This window comes from Leptonotus elevatus, chromosome 2 (genome assembly GCF_054856555.1).
Source record: "Leptonotus elevatus isolate MCC_2025b chromosome 2, RoL_Lele_1.0, whole genome shotgun sequence".
NCBI classification, from domain to species: Eukaryota; Metazoa; Chordata; class Actinopteri; order Syngnathiformes; family Syngnathidae; genus Leptonotus; species Leptonotus elevatus.
This window is the reverse complement of record NC_141240.1, coordinates 37,804,457-37,820,731: the sequence shown is the minus strand read 5'-3', so window position 1 is coordinate 37,820,731 and position 16,275 is coordinate 37,804,457. Positions and strand designations below refer to the sequence as shown.

The window sequence follows — 16,275 nt, the reverse complement described above, 5'->3', positions numbered from 1 at the left end:
AGTTATAATACCAGATCAATGTGTGGGAGTGGGACATATTCACTAAGTAGTAAAAATACAAAGTAGGGCTGCTTGATTTATGAAGAAAATATTAATCACGATTAGTTTGGTAATAATTGAATCATGATTAGGACGATCATTTATTTTTTGGTACAAAAAAACATTTTTTAACTTAAAAAAACATTAAGACAAATACAATTCTTTGAAACACTACAATTATGCAAGTTCCTTTTGGATGAAACAAAATTTATTAAATTAGTTATTATTAAAATTTAAAAAAAGATGCAAATGTATAAATTCAAACAACTCAAAATTAGTATTAATCTTTTTTTTTTACTATGCTGATTCTGTAATTGTGAAGTGTAATAATTGAAGTTGTAATTGAATTTTGATTAATTGCACAGCAGTACAATTTTTGCATTGACAAACGCTCAAGTCTCATCAATGATGTTTGAGCTTCGAAGGACCTATCATAGCACGAGTGCAGCATTGCATTTATTTTTTGGAAATTTTCCATTTGTAACATGACAAGACAAAGAAATCACTTACGCGTTGCACCCGGGTCTCCCCTGCAATCTTGTAAAAGCTGTTCAATGAAGGGATTGCAGGGTGTTTTGCATTGTCACTTAAGATAAAATGCCATTGAGTGATTTCCCTTGACAAAATCTCACAGTGACAAAATGTCAATGTTGTCGCGTGTGTTTTATTTATTTTAGTGACAGCAATGAAGAATAAAGTTTCAAAGCATCGTGTTTCCCTTCTGACTTAAGAATTTACTTTCATTTCTGATCGTAAAGTGTGTGCAATGAGATACCGTTGATGTGTGATTTAAAAACAACCCTGCTGTGTACTGAAAGACTTCCTTTCGCTAACCCTTAGCCAACACTACAATCCCGGTTATTTTTATATCACACACCTTTACATCCTTTTAAGATCAGATGCCGCAAGGTGGGGAGCAGCTCGGTTACTATGGCAACAGAATTCTAATCTCATACTTAAAGGCAAGAGTGCTTTTTGCCGAGAGTGATGTAAGCGTCAAAATTAGTGCATTCATTTTGAGTTAAACTATAGTTTTTTTAACGCCACAAGTTTTTTTTAACGCACAATTAATGACATTTGTATAATCTGTAATGGGGAATTCAATTTAATAACAATGCATATATTTGTGGAGACTGGGTTCAAGTTGTATTTTACAATTCTAAAAATGCACACAATTTCACACGTTACTTCATGTTAAAGACTAGATAGCTCTTAATATGAAAAGAAAAATGCACTGAGCTGTCACTGTCTTACAAATGCAATTTTGCTATCTAGTGGCAGAAAAGTGACCTCAACACAAATCAATATCACACTCGTTTTTTCCAGTGCAGTACATCTTTTTCATTTTAACTCAATTTTATAGACTATTATGAAATTACTGTATCAATGACTAAAGGATGCAGCCATATTTCAATTAGTTTAACATTTTTGCCACTTTTATGTTAACAAGAGTATGAAAACTTGGAGAGAAAAAATATTGTACATTTTATTGTACATTTAGACAGATATAAAATGTGTGATTAATCGTGAGTTAACAAGTGAAGTCCTGCGATTCATTACGATTAAAAAAAAATTAATCGTCTGACACCCCCACTTGTAATGCAAGAAAATTTGAATTAATGAGTTTATTTTTTGTGTAGTTCAGTAATCACACTTAACCCATTACAGATCTATTCATTTTGTATGAATTAGTCAAGGTCAAGGATGAGCTGGATGGCGCCTCTCGCAGGTAATGAAATTTGAATCACATTTAAATAATTCTTAGAAAAAAACATCCTTGTTTATACTGTTTTTCAATCATAACATCATCGTAATATTCCTACACCCCCCCCCCCCCCCCACACACACACGCTTATGAGAGCAAGAGAAGAATAGAAATAGAGGGGAAGGGAGGGCGGTTTGTTGGCGACGTCAGCAAACATGCATTCATACTTTCTCCCCATTTTCTGCTCACTCGCTCGCTCGCTCTCTTTCTGTCTCTTTCTTCCTCCCCGTGAGCCAGCTGCCCTCCCTCGTCATCTTCAAGCCACCATGGGCACCAGATAACCGCCTGCGGGCTTTCCACACATCATGGGTTGCTGCCTCTGTAAAAGTCACAAAGGTCAGTGTCGAGATGCGTGTGTGTCTTGTAGGTGTGTGCGCTCGCACGTGCGTGCGAAAGCACATCTGAAAGTTGATCTGATCGTTTCATGCCGGCAAGAGTGACTGACGCCGCTGGCACGTCAAAGGCGGACGTGACAAAAAAAAATACAATCATGACCTGAATCCATTCAACAAATGAGGAATGTGAAGCACTAATTAATCTACAAATAAAAGAAAAACTTATTGCCGCGCTATTAGCACATCATGAGCCTGCGAGTAAGCTGTGCTTTTGGCGGGTCGGCCGTCGAAAGCGTCTCTCGTCATTTGCATTCTGCGAGGTGATGTTTACATGCAAATGCTCAGCCGGGGGCCTTCCGACTTGGAGGAACTTCAATGTGAATGAGATGCTGAAGGGATTGTCATGATTGTCAAGGATGGGAAATATTTTCTGTCTGAATCAGGAGGATGGCAAACACACTGATAAATCACGGATGTGTGTGTGTGTGCACGTATGTCTTTGTTCCTCTACATAGTGTGAGTTTGCTCCTGCCCGAGTGACTTAAGTAAACGGAAGGGTATCACTCGCCTCCTGTTGCTGTAGTGTTGCCATAGCAACAGCCAATTGTCTTGACGCCACCTCTCAGGGGAAACCCCAAACGTGTGTGTGTGTGTGTGTGTGTCCACTGACCTTTTTAAGGATGTTTATTCTCATTTCCTCTTGTCACTCAATGAGCCTCGCTTACAAAATGAAGTTGGCAAGAGGTCCAAGTCCAAGGGATGTCTGGGAAATTGCCTCACTTGACCTTTGGCCGAGATGATAAATAAGAAAGTAATAGTTAGGAACCCCCTGAGCTTTGTCCTGAAACACACAATTCAGACAACCAATATTTAACACTGGCATTTGTGTGTGCGCTTCATCCACAGAGCTCCACTATCCCCTGACAGTGCTACACGAGGGTCATCCTCCAACCTCTGTCAAGGTGAGTCAACCCCACCTCAGAGGTCAGTTTTTTCATTATGCATCAGGTAACTGAGATTCCGCAAGTGTATGATGCCCTGAAGCCAGAAAAATGTCCAAGACATTTTAATTCTGCTTAATTCCACCGTGTATGTGCAGTGGATATTACAAGTCTACACATTTATGTTCAAATGACAGATTTTTGTGATAAATCAAGATACAAATATTATTAACTCATTTACTGCCATTGACGGCTATAGACGTCAAAAATTCATTTGAACTATTTCTATTAGTTTAACATTTTTTCCCCCACTTTTGTTAACAAGAGTATGAAAACCTAGAAAAAAGTTGTTATAGTACATTTAGAACAGATATAAAATTTGTGATTAATCGTGAGTTAACTAGTGAAGTCATGCGATTAATTACGATTAAAAATGGTAATCGCCTGACGCCTCTAATTTTTTATAATCTTTTCTTTATTAAATAATTACAATTATTGTATTTATTTATTTAAAAAAAGAAAAGATTATTAAAAAATAGGGGTGTCAGGTGATTCAAATTTTTAATCGTAATTAATGACTTCACTAGTTAACTCATGATTAATCACAAATTTTATATCTGTTCTAAATGTACTATAACAACTTTTTTCTAGGTTTTCATACTCTTGTTAAAAGTGGATTTTTTTGGGGAACTAACAGAAATAGTTCAAATTAATTTATGACGTCTATAGCCGTCAATGGCAATGAATGAGTTAAATTATTAAATAATATATCATTGGTTTCATGGGACCGTAACACATGTTCCCACATCCCTTTGCCAAATTTCAAGTGTGTTTTTGCAAACTTTTGAACCGAAGGTTGAATTTTTTGGCCTGAAATCCAAATGTTATTTTTGCTTAACACTGCTCATCACCAAATGAAAAAAATAGCAAGAGTGAAAGATGATTGTGGCAGCATCAAACATCGTTTTTTTTTTTTCTTTCTAAGATAGAACTGGAGCCTGTAAGGAATTACGAACAGTTCCAAATAACAGTCAATGTGAGCACAAAAGACTCCTGCTCGGAAAAACAAAAATGATCAGAAAGCCTACTTGAACAGCTGAACTGTTCACTGTGGCACTTCAAATGGTGGCAGGTACGTGCTGACTCCTTCAAATTAATTTCAATATGATAATGTTAATTCTGAACACAGCCACATCCACAATTATAAAAGGGTGCGCATACTTGCGCAGCACATTTTCTCAGTTGTTTATTTTTATTTCCCTTCTTTAAAAAAAAAAAAAAGTATTTTTTCCAAGGTATTGGTCACATTAGTGGTGGGAAAAAATATGAAATGATTTATCTTGTATCATTTTTTTTACATCACAAAAACCTGGCATGAATTAGGGGTGTGTAGACTTTAAAAAAATATTTTTTTATCTATTACCTATACTTATAACGTGTGAGGTAAGTGTGAGTTGCAGGCAGGAAGAACTGTCTCCGTCTGCTCCTGCATCACACTTCCCATATGTCTTCAAACAGGGTGTCCAATTACTTTTGTCCTCAAAGTCTTTATCTGTGAATCCCCCCCCCCCCCCAAATATATATATTTCCAGATTAAATATTTTTTTTATAGAGATCCTTGAGCCTATTCTATAGTAGTGTAGTATATTTATTACGCTCATTTTGGTAATCATCTCAGAAATGCTGGATAGATCTGCGCTATGATTGTGGCTAGCCTATCGTGCAGTAAGACAGCGGTTGCATTGCATTATGGGATTTGTAGTAAAAAAAAAAAGATTTGGGGCCCTATTTTCGTGCCCAGTAGAAGTTTAGTACAAAGCACAGTCTAATTATACGCATGGAGTTTTCTTTCTCTTGGTATTTTGCTTGACTAGCGCAGAGGAGGGTATTTTCGCGATGCGGTATGGAACGCAGCCGACGCTCGGCCAATTGAAGCTCCCCTTATTCTCTTTAACTCATTCACTGCCATTAACGGCTATAGACGTAAAAAATTAATTCCAACTATTTCTATTAGTTTAACATTTTTCCCACTTTTGTTAACAAGAGTTATGAAAACCTAGAATTGTTTTTATTGTATTAGAACAGATATAAAATGTGTGATTAATCGTGAGTTAACTAGTGAAGTCATGGAATTAATTACGATGACAAATTGTAATTGCCTGATGCCCCTTATTTCTAATAATCTTTTCTTAATTTTTTTTTACAAAAAATAAAATAAAATAATTGTATTATTTAAAAAAGAAAAGAAAAGATTATTAAAAATTAGGGGTGTGAGGATTTTAATCGTAATTAATTACTCACGATTAATCACAAATGTTATATCTGTTCTAATTGTACAAAAAAATTCTAGGTATTCATACTCTTATTAACAAAAGTGGGGAAAACTTTTTTAAACTAATAGAAATTGTTCAAATGAATTTATGACGTCTATAACCAGCAATGGCAGTGAATGAGTTAAAATTGGGGCAGTTCAGGTGCACACAGTGCTTGACACTGCAGAAATTGACTTGCTGGGTTCCGAGAAATGAAATTGATGTGCGCAAAGCGTGTTTATACGGGTAAACTGCAAGAGCTAACCTTGCAGATGATGTAATTGGCCGCAAGTGTGACGTGGCCAATTGGAGGTCGCCTTGCACCCCCTGCGTCCGTGAGCGACCGCCAAACCCCCACATTTGTGCTGCGCGGTCAGGTGGGCGCTATTAAAATATTCTTAAAATGATAATGATAATAATTTGTGTGCCTGCCTCTCAATCAAATCCACCCAAATCACGTTAAACTATCCCCACCACTACTTTCACCTGGTTTTTGGGGCGGCATGGCTCAGTGGTAGAGTGGTCGTCTCCCATCCGTGAGGTTGTGGGATTGATCCTCACCCCTGGTTTCCAAAGATCATTATGTTATTTTGTTCTCAATGACTAACCCTGTATCATGCAGTCAGTCAAGATTTTGAACTGCAATATTGCATTGCCGGAGATCTTGGCTGTTTCGCAAGTTAGAAACGTAACAAGCTGAAATGTGCATTTCAAGATGTTATGCTCCTGCGCAGGATGACCAGCCTCCATCAAATGGACAAGCAGCAGATAAAAGCAACCACTACAACGTTGGCGAGCTGGCCACGTCCTCTCTGTTAGGTGAGACTGCGTGCGCACATTTACAGTGACAACAACAAGCTGAGCTTCACCCCATATCCGTCGCGCGACGCGGGAAATTATATTAGTAACCATGGGAGCTTAGTAATGTTATTTGCCTCCTTGGTGCTGTATTATATGCATGAAACACTAAACCTACCTCTTTTCATCAACATGCGCTTTTTCCTCAGTGAGAGCTCTATACTTACTCTGACAGCAGAATTAGAGAGGGTACAAAAAAAATGTTCTACAGTACAGCGGATTGGCCCGCGAATATAGAAAACTTGTGAACATAATTGACTCATTAAAATGCATTGAAAAAGCACATTTTCACTTGTTAAATTCTTGAAGAAGAAAAAAAAAAAGGGATAAAGATATGTGTTTTCCATGAAAAATGGGGTTGGAGCCCCCAATAATATGTTAAAATGTTAAAATGTGTGTGTGTGTGTGTGGGGGGGGTCTTCAAATAGGTAAACCTGCGGTTTGACATTGGTTCACTGAACTGAATAAATATTGAATACTGAATATTTATGATTGAATATGGAAGACGATTAGAGCCAGTGAAGAGAGAGAATTTTTGGGGGGCAGGATTCTTACTTCTAGTTTGCAGTGCTAGAGGCACAGAAATGGAAAGCTTTTGCTTCTGCTTACACCCTTTCGTTTGTATATTTATGTATGGAATTTGTTTGTTTTGTTTTTGACCATGTTGAATTTTTTATTTGCCAATGAACTGAATACATTTTCATTCATTCATTCTGACTTAAAGTCCTAATTCTTACTTTATTCTCAGAATTTTGACTTTATTCTCAGAATTTTGACTTTATTCTCAGAATTTTGATTTTAAAGTGTGAATTCTGACTTTAATCTAAGAAATTCTTACTTTATTCTCAGAATTCTCACTTTAAAGTCAGAATTTTGTTATTAAAGTGAGAAGTAAGAATTCTGACTTAAAGTCCGAATTCTTACTTTATTCTCAGAATTCTCACTTTAATAACAAAATTCTGACTTTATTTGCATAATTCTGACTTTATTCGCATAATTCTGACTTTAATCTCAGAATTCTTTCTTCTCAGAATAATAATAATAATAGCAGCACTAATAAAGTCAGAATTATTATTATTTCCACTTTAAAGCGAGAATAATAGTAGCACTTATAAAGTCAGAATTCTCACTTTAAAGTGAGAATAATAGTAGCACTAATAAAGTCAGAATTATTATTATTTTCCCTTTAAAGCGAGAATAATAGTAGCACTTATAAAGTCAGAATTCTGAGTTTAAAGTCAGAATTCTGAGAATAAAGTGAGAACTCTCTCTTTAAAGTCATACTTTAAAGTCAGAATTCTGAGAATAAAGTCAGAATCCTGCCAACATTTTTTTTTCTTCTCTTCACCGGCCCTAATCGCCTTCCGCATATGAATGAACAACTGTGCAGCCAAACAGGGCAAATAATGACAGCAATGCCATTAAACTCGCCAACCAATAAAAGTGCTGGAACTCTCGTTTTTAATGAAGGGGTTCTTGTTCTATCAGGGCTTTACCTCACCATAATAATGACGTTTCCTTTCCACATTTATCTCCATCCTTCCTCTGCTTTCACATCTTTACTTCATTCCCCTTATCAAGATGTATCCCTCCCTATTTAGGTCTGGTGGCCACGATAAAGGAGCACATCACCAAGCCCACGGCCATGGCTCAAGGGCGGGTGGCTCACCTGATTGAGTGGAAAGGCTGGGGAGGCGGCGGCGAGGTCGGGGCGGGCGGCTGGGCTCGAGGAGGCGGAAGCTGGGGCCCTGAGGAAGATCAACAATTTTACTCCCAAATGACAGATGAGATAAAGGAAGCTCGTTTTGCTGCCGGTGAGTCAGAAGAAGGGATTAAATTGAGCAAGAGGAAAAAAAATCCATGTAGACGTTGTTTTTTTTCCTCCGGCATGTACGATCAATAAAGCTCTTACGGACAATGACTCACATGGGAAAAAAACATGATAATGTGTTTGTGTGCAGGAGTAGCAGAGCAGTTTGCCTTGGCTGAGGCCGCCATGAATTTTTGGTCCTTGAATGACTGCTTTGAGCAACCTTCGACCAGCTTGCAAGGTTGGTTGTCATTGGCACGGTCCGTTGGCGTTTCTTCTTTCTGTGACGACGATCAAATTCCACTTCACTGCCCTCATCAGAGGTTTCTTCAAGCTCCCTTTTCAACATCTCAGCAATTATTGCGCTCTATTGAGGCAAGAATGACAATACAAAAGCTTTTATGACGTGACATTTTAAATCCATTTAGGCATCGATATGGAATAAACCATAGAAGAATTTCTGCCCAGTTATGCTCACATTCTCAGTTGTAATGTATTCTAAGGGTATTTGATGGTCTTAATCTTCCACACCAAAGTCATCTAAGCATGGATGTTTTTTTCTGTCATGATCATAAAAGGCGATTTCCACATAGGAACCACAGAGCTATCCAAAACGTTCCTCTTCAAAATTAACCTGGCAATAGCCAGATTGATAATTGTGATTCACTCAAGGGAGTTCTTCACATTCAACTTGCTGGCAAGGTTACTTCAAAATAGCAAAGTGGGAAACTGCAAAAAAAAAAGAAGAAAAAAAAGTTGCATTGAACGCATCAGTCAGAATGAGACACACTGACAAACATTAAAAAAACAATCGAGGAAAACGTATTGCTGGTCGAATCAGACAGAGGTGGCAAATCCAGTTCCAGAAAGTAGAAATCCTGCCACAGTTTGGCTTTAGCCCCAGGTGCTAGCGCGCTAGCTAGCTAGCTTCATCGGTGCTCGTTTACTTGCTAGGGAGCTAGCTAGCTAGCATAAGAGGCTAAAGCCAAACTGTGGCAGGGTTTCTACTTTCTGGAACTGGACTTGCCACCCCTGCATTCTCGATGTGGTTGTTGGCCATGAAAGAAGTGGAAATAATGAGTGCAGTGTCAAAAGTTACATATAAATCAGCAATGGGCTAAGCATAAGCCTACATTATCCGTGGCAGTTCTGAATTATCATTCTAAATACATGACAAAAAGATTGAACAAATACATCATACTCGAGAGGAATTGGGAATTAATTAATACAACTTCAAAAATAAATAAAGTTGAAATTGTACACTATGGTGCTGTTAGAGTAGTCAATATTAAGTATTGTACTCTTTGCGTGTTCAATTAACTGAATGGTGAGATTCTGTTGAAGGAGTTCCTTTGCAAAGATTTAATTACCAGAAGCTTCTGGTCCACATTGACAAATCATCCAAGCGATCATCTGTTCTGATGTGGCTCCCTCTCTCCAGCTCACATCGTTATTTATTCACAAAAAGGGTTCAGAAAAAGGTCAGCCCACAACACACCTGTTTACAAGAAAATCCGTTCCCATGGGTATAAATCAGATTAAAAGAATACAAAAATAATGAGCCTGACTCCCTTGGTGACATAGCCCCGGAAACCTCCCTTTTAGATTACAGAATGAATAGACAGACCCGTTGCTCTTTCTCATGAAAGTAACACAGATAAGAATACAGGTCTATTCATACAGCCATACTAAGTTAACTAAATTATAAACGGCTAAAATATGATTTAAAACTAAAAAACAATGTTAATAACTCATCATTCCCTCATTTGAGCTCTTAAGAGCTCAACACATTAAAACATTTTTTTTTCAATGATTGTGTGGTAAAAATAATTATCCTTAAAACATCCCTTTAGCAAAAGAGGAGGTAATTTAGCAATCATATGACATTAAAAAACAATTTGATACATTTAAAAGATTTTTAGTGGAATAAGCATAGCATATGTGAGGCTTAACATAAAATGTTGTTCATTAAAAAGTGTCGCAATATATCGGCAGACGAATATGTGTTCTTTGAAGCCATCTTGTGATGAAGTTCTTTGAAGGTCTCTTTTTTTTTTTTTAAATGAAAAGAGTGTCGCAATAGTTCTTTTTCTTCTTTAAGAATCTGGGGTAGACTACCCAAATTCTTCGATTTGTCACCTGGGATTATTCTGCCCAAAATGTGACTGATCAAAGGAATGATTGCCCAAGAAAAGGCACTTGCTCTTGATCCGTTGACTGATGTCCTCAAACGGCAGCTCCGGAACCGGGCACGGATTCAGCTGACGTGGCTCCAGGTCGGAGGTGATAAGATTGATGCTCCAGTTGTGGAATTTCGTCTCTCCTTTCAACCTGAGAGCATCAGTTGATGAGATGGCCGAGCCTGGCACGTCTCCGGAAGCCTTGTAGACCAGATGTGGCATTTTCTCTGTGCAGAGAACTGCACAAGATTTCCTCACCAACCCCCTGGGGCCGTTCTCCTGAGTGCAAAAACTTTTCATTTTTAGTTTCTCATAAACTCACATAAATTTTATTTGGAGGAAAAAACCCTGATAGTTTTTGTTAGTTGGGATTAATAAATGTTATTTGATTAAGATCCGTAGGTCCTGTGCTGTTGGAACAGGAAAAGATCTATTTTTGTGACATTAAAATAGAGCCCAGCCCTTGATTGAGTTGAATGACATTCGCTCATTCATTAATATAAGACAGAGCTTATAAATATTTATCTTTCAAATAGGTTTTGTTCAATAATAGGTAATTTTTTACCATGACTAAATTTGTTCTAAATTTGCATAACTGTGCCTTTCATATCTCTTATTCTCTTCCCAGAATCCCATGACCGGCCGAATCCTGGCATGCTGGGAAAAACTCACATATATTCATATTATCTATACTCTTTTGCAAACACTGGGCTCCAAACATTACATTTTTTAAATGTAATTCTGAGATAAAAGATATAATATAATATAATTACCTTCATTCGGCGAATATGCATTATTGTCCTTGCTTGCTTCAGACTTACTTTGCGATCGATTTCCTCTGATAGATTTCTTCATATTCAAACTGTGAATGATCATTTTCAAACTCATCCTGTCAATTGGAGTGTAGGCCGATACCCCACAACCTTTTTAATTTCGTTTTTAAGTTTGATTTTAATTTTCTAACTCGTCTACATTGGTTAAATTCTTAAACATAAACTCCCTCATTTGACAAAGATCCACTGATTTTTTCAAACACGTCAAGATAAAAGGGAGGACAAAATAAAAACCTCATGACTCAAAAGACGTCATAAATAAGTCAACCCTCTAAATCAGGCTATAAAATAAACAAAAGAGCTACAAAACACTATAAAACTGAGCATAAGCAGATACAACTTAAGACACTAATATATGATGACTTTGGGGCCATAAAAATAGAGGTAACCATATTACTCTAATTCTCCTAGAGTCCCGAAAATTATTTAAACTGCCAATCAACCTCACCTCTTTTATAGATTAGTGGGGCTGAGGATAAAATCATCTTCAAACTGCTAATCTTTCACATATTAGCGGGGCTCATAAAAAACACAGCACACAAAAATATTTCTGGGATTTATAAATCACAGTGCTGTAAAAAAAAATATATATATATATCAAACTTAGCCATCAAACTCTTAGTTAGTCTTTTACTTGTTACTACTCATTTTATTCTATTATTTATTTTATACTATAGCTGCAGCTGGACGAAGTCCAAAAAAGTTCCTCACGGGGAAAATAAAAATATATCATATCATAACATATTAATAAAATTCCCATTGTACCAATTCAGAAACTGATTCTCCCAAAAATATAGGCAAAAATTTAGTAGGCTATAGATTGAAATAAATTTTCTCAATCCCTCATTTCAAATTTACATATGTCGTTTTCAATTTCCTGAAATATCTTGCTATAGATCACAGTTCCCCACTCAACACATTAAAAATGCCTTTCATCACCATGTAGCATTTTACTAAATGGATCACATCTCATTCCGACCACCAACTTTCTTTGTCCAGACCCCCAGCAAAAGGCAGGACGGCAGCTGTTGTCAATGTTCAGTCCTGGCCAGCATGGCGGCTGTTGTGGCAGCAATGTTCAAAGCAGGCATTTAGATTTCCTCTGGATGCAAAACAGCCATAGGGGAGAAGTCACTAGAATGAGGCGTATACACAGTCACTGGGCATTGAGGAATTTGAACATCATGTTTTTCTTAGGCACAGGACGAGAAGACTGTTGCTCTGCGGCTTTTGACCTTTGATCTCTGCCACATCCATTCAGACGCTGTCTGCAATGTGGATCCGATGACACACAGTCTTTCTGAGAGCTCACCTGATCAAAAAATGCACATTCGTTGATACAATGCTTTAAAAATGCCAGACTGAGGATATGGGATCATAGCAAGACAGTTCACTCCCTGCTTTTTCAAAAATGTTTCGTAAAAAACACAGCCTCTTTATTCATTTCTCTTTTTTTTTCAATACCCCTTCAAATAGCTACTAGCCATACAACGTATCAGCAGCTGGGGCGCATCCCGTTCGCAGTTTGTAATCAGTGAAGGCCATCAAACCCTCATCTGCCTTGGAACTCAAACATCAGTTTCTGAAATGACACACTCAGAGAAAAAACAAATATTAAAAATCCTTATCAACATGTCAATTTCAAAAACATTCATAACTCTTTATTCAACTATCTTATTTCCAGCCACAGCTATAAAGATGTAGGCATAATTATATCAACTCTCAAACAAAATGCCATTATTTTATCATTACTCTTTATTCATTTGTCCCGAAAAGGGAAAGTTAACAAATTAACCATCGTCATCAATCATTAAAGTGTAAAGATTTATTAGCTCAGTCAAATACTATTACTTATTTTATATTGTTTATCATTCCTCTCACCATTTTGACAAAAAAAGAGTCCCATTACGAGGACACATTATGCTCACAGCGCACAGCTCAGCCCCCACCTTTTTTTCTAACCTAGAAACGGGGGAAGGGGGGGGGGGAATCTTAACATTATAAATCGCAAAACCTATTTTATCATATTCCCATTAATAAAACAAACGCCACTATCACAACAGTATCATCTCACACAAAACAACACCAAACTTAGTTAAAAATATCGATGAAAAACAAACAAAATCCCCATATACACACTTCTCACTTACAAACCCCCACCTTTTTTTAGAAGCTAGGTCACACACTCAAATGCATACGCACACTCTTCAGTCAATATAAAAAAATAAAATAAACGGTGTTATTCCTTCAATTCGTTGTCTACAAATCTTATAGCATTTAAACTGCAGTTTTATACGGTGATTTCAGTAAACTGGTAACTTTGAACAACCCATCCGTAAACTGCTCCACAAATGCTGGAGTCATTTTAGCATCAGATTCAGCCTTTTTACATTACCAACAAAGAAAATACAAAAGTCTGACATACCATTTTGTCCAGCGAAAGCTTTGTATACAATCGATCCATAGTTCGTTTTTTCATTGTTCATCGACGCTTTTATTTTTTGCTGAACCGGAAGCGCATTCAGGACAAACCATTCTGTATCCGGGTCGAAATCGCCTCCATTTGTTTGTAGTTTTTATGTTTAGTTCCGGATTCAATACAGTGACGTCTCACTTTCAATATTAATAGTTCAATATGTTAACACATATGGCCACACACAGACACACATAAGAATCACGTGACCTCTCGTTTATACACAGCGGTTACCCAATCCCGCTGAGCTAAACTGTTCTCCCTTTATTGCAAAATTTCTGCAAGGCGCTTTATTAAATAATGAAATTTATCACGTGCTAACGAACTCAACCGTGGAACAAAAGAAATTCAAACGGGAATCCTGACCTCAAACCACAATAAAAGCGCCAAAAAAATAAAAGTTACACGTAATCTCTCGATTGCAAATACAGTAACACAAATCCAATTATTACTGTAATCAACCTGGACCCTCAATACTGTTCAATTTCAAACAGGCGCTTTTTCAAACAAAAAAAAATATTACGTGTTTAGGACGTTTCACACCAAGAGCCATGAACAATTATGTTACTTAGTCCTCAAATCGGCCAAAAACTGCCAAAGCAGAAGCGCAATACTATAATCTACAGGCTGCACTTCAATGCACCGCCTCACGACGTGTGTAGTTCAATATCGTCGGAATTATCACAACTCACAACATCAAACTACAACTCGTTCACACAGATCTCTTTTAAAATTTAGATAATTTGCAAGACGAAAAAACCAGCTGCAGCGGACCAGACAGACAAAATTTCTTCTACGTGGATAAAGATCTCCACTTACCGGAATTAATATGGCGCCAGAAATTCCGCCCGTCAGGGAACGCCGCAGCCTGCTCAATCGTCAACAACACCATCCGTTTGGTTCAACGGAGGAGACCATTCGTTATAATTCAGCGTCGGCGGTCACCATTTGTTAGAGTAGTCAATATTAAGTATTGTACTCTTTGCGTGTTCAATTAACTGAATGGTGAGATTCTGTTGAAGGAGTTCCTTTGCAAAGATTTAATTACCAGAAGCTTCTGGTCCACATTGACAAATCATCCAAGCGATCATCTGTTCTGATGTGGCTCCCTCTCTCCAGCTCACATCGTTATTTATTCACAAAAAGGGTTCAGAAAAAGGTCAGCCCACACACCTGTTTACAAGAAAATCCGTTCCCATGGGTATAAATCAGATTAAAAGAATACAAAAATAATGAGCCTGACTCCCTTGGTGACATAGCCCCGGAAACCTCCCTTTTAGATTACAGAATGAATAGACAGACCCGTTGCTCTTTCTCATGAAAGTAACACAGATAAGAATACAGGTCTATTCATACAGCCATACTAAGTTAACTAAATTATAAACGGCTAAAATATGATTTAAAACTAAAAAACAATGTTAATAACTCATCAGTGCCTGATTTCTTTAACGGAAACACATCAGCAGAAATGAGAGTGGAAAGTCAAATCAGAATTGTCAGTAGGGGTGTTCGACTTACATTTTAACTGCCCCTCTTACCATTCCTTGCTAGTGGCACCGAGGAGCCACCTGATGTCTTGTTTCCTGCTGGATGACGCAAGTGTCAGCGCCCCCGAGTACCTGCACAGCATCCACGCCGAGACGCTTGGCGACAGCCAGCTCAGCGGCCTGGTCGCCTCCAAACCACCATTTGTGGCCCGTGTTAAACCGCAGGAGAACAATTCGACCAGTGAGGACAAATGCAGTGCAGTCACCGCCGAGGCTGCGGTGCGACACATAGACAGCAGCTCACTGTCCGAGGATGATGTGTTTTATAATTAAAGCGGAAGTCAACCTTAAGCATTTCTTGATAATGATATGTTATATGTGACCTCTCTAGTCTAAACATGACATTCTGATTAATATTACATTTGTGGAATAAGAGCTATGCAGCAAAATCCAGCCATTTTTAGCCATCTTAGGGGGCGGCCATTTTGCCACTTGCTGTCGACTGACGATGACATCAATGATGCTAATCACAGCTCACCTGTTTTCTGAAGCTGAGTTGTGATTGGTTAATAGGCTACCTGAGACCTGAGCAACATTGATGTCATCTTCAGTTGACAGCAAGTGGCAAAATGGCCGCCCCCTAAAATGGATAAAATCCGCTGGATTTTGCTGCTTAACTCATATTCCACTAACACAATATTAACCAGAATTGTCAAGAATTCTCACATTTCAATTGCAGCGGTGCCTTGACATACGAGTGACCCGACGCTTTGTCTTGTGAGCAGTAATGTGAGATACGGTCGCTGTATGGGTGGCAGTGAACTCAACTCAACTAACTTGTTTCTCACGGAGAGAGACAACACTGTATGTTGAAAGCAACCTCATAGCTTTGCTTTAGGAAAGCTATGTGGCTGCTATGCTAATGACAAACAATTCAAAATGCCTTAGATGGACTGATGATATAACCATTTAAGGACAAATGGTGTCGCAAAACAATGAGGAGACAATTTAATCCATTATCCTCTGCAATTGAGGAGATGAGACCAGCTCCATGTACGGTACCTTTTATCCATATGTCTGTATAACACCGCCCTCAGGTGGCCGAGGTGCACAAACCAGAAGGAGCAGCACAGTCCATTGAAGTGAAGCAGAAAATGTGGCAAAATGATTCAATGTACAGTATTGAGGATCTGGAGTGCTATCGTTATTATTTTTATTAAAAAAACATGAACATTTTGGTTG

At 37.9% G+C, this 16,275-nt stretch overlaps 1 protein-coding gene across 1 annotated transcript; it reads left to right on the top strand.

The window, feature by feature from the left end:
- Positions 1–1,989: 1,989 nt before the first annotated feature.
- On the top strand, positions 1,990–15,479 carry fam131c (family with sequence similarity 131 member C). The gene is made up of 6 exons (XM_086068534.1): positions 1,990–2,140; positions 3,046–3,101; positions 6,127–6,211; positions 7,852–8,064; positions 8,212–8,301; positions 15,098–15,479. Exons 1-6 carry the CDS (start codon positions 2,110–2,112, stop codon positions 15,364–15,366), a joined length of 744 nt encoding a protein of 247 aa, XP_085924660.1. The 5' UTR covers positions 1,990–2,109; the 3' UTR covers positions 15,367–15,479.
- The last annotated feature ends 796 nt before the right edge of the window (positions 15,480–16,275 follow it).

Coding starts and splice junctions, on each gene's coding strand:
- fam131c (XM_086068534.1), top strand. CDS start 2,110: ATGGGTTGCTGCCTCTGTAAAAGTCACAAAG. Junction 2,141..3,045: donor CCTCTGTAAAAGTCACAAAG/GTCAGTGTCGAG, acceptor CTTCATCCACAG/AGCTCCACTATCCCCTGACA. Junction 8,302..15,097: donor ACCTTCGACCAGCTTGCAAG/GTTGGTTGTCAT, acceptor ATTCCTTGCTAG/TGGCACCGAGGAGCCACCTG.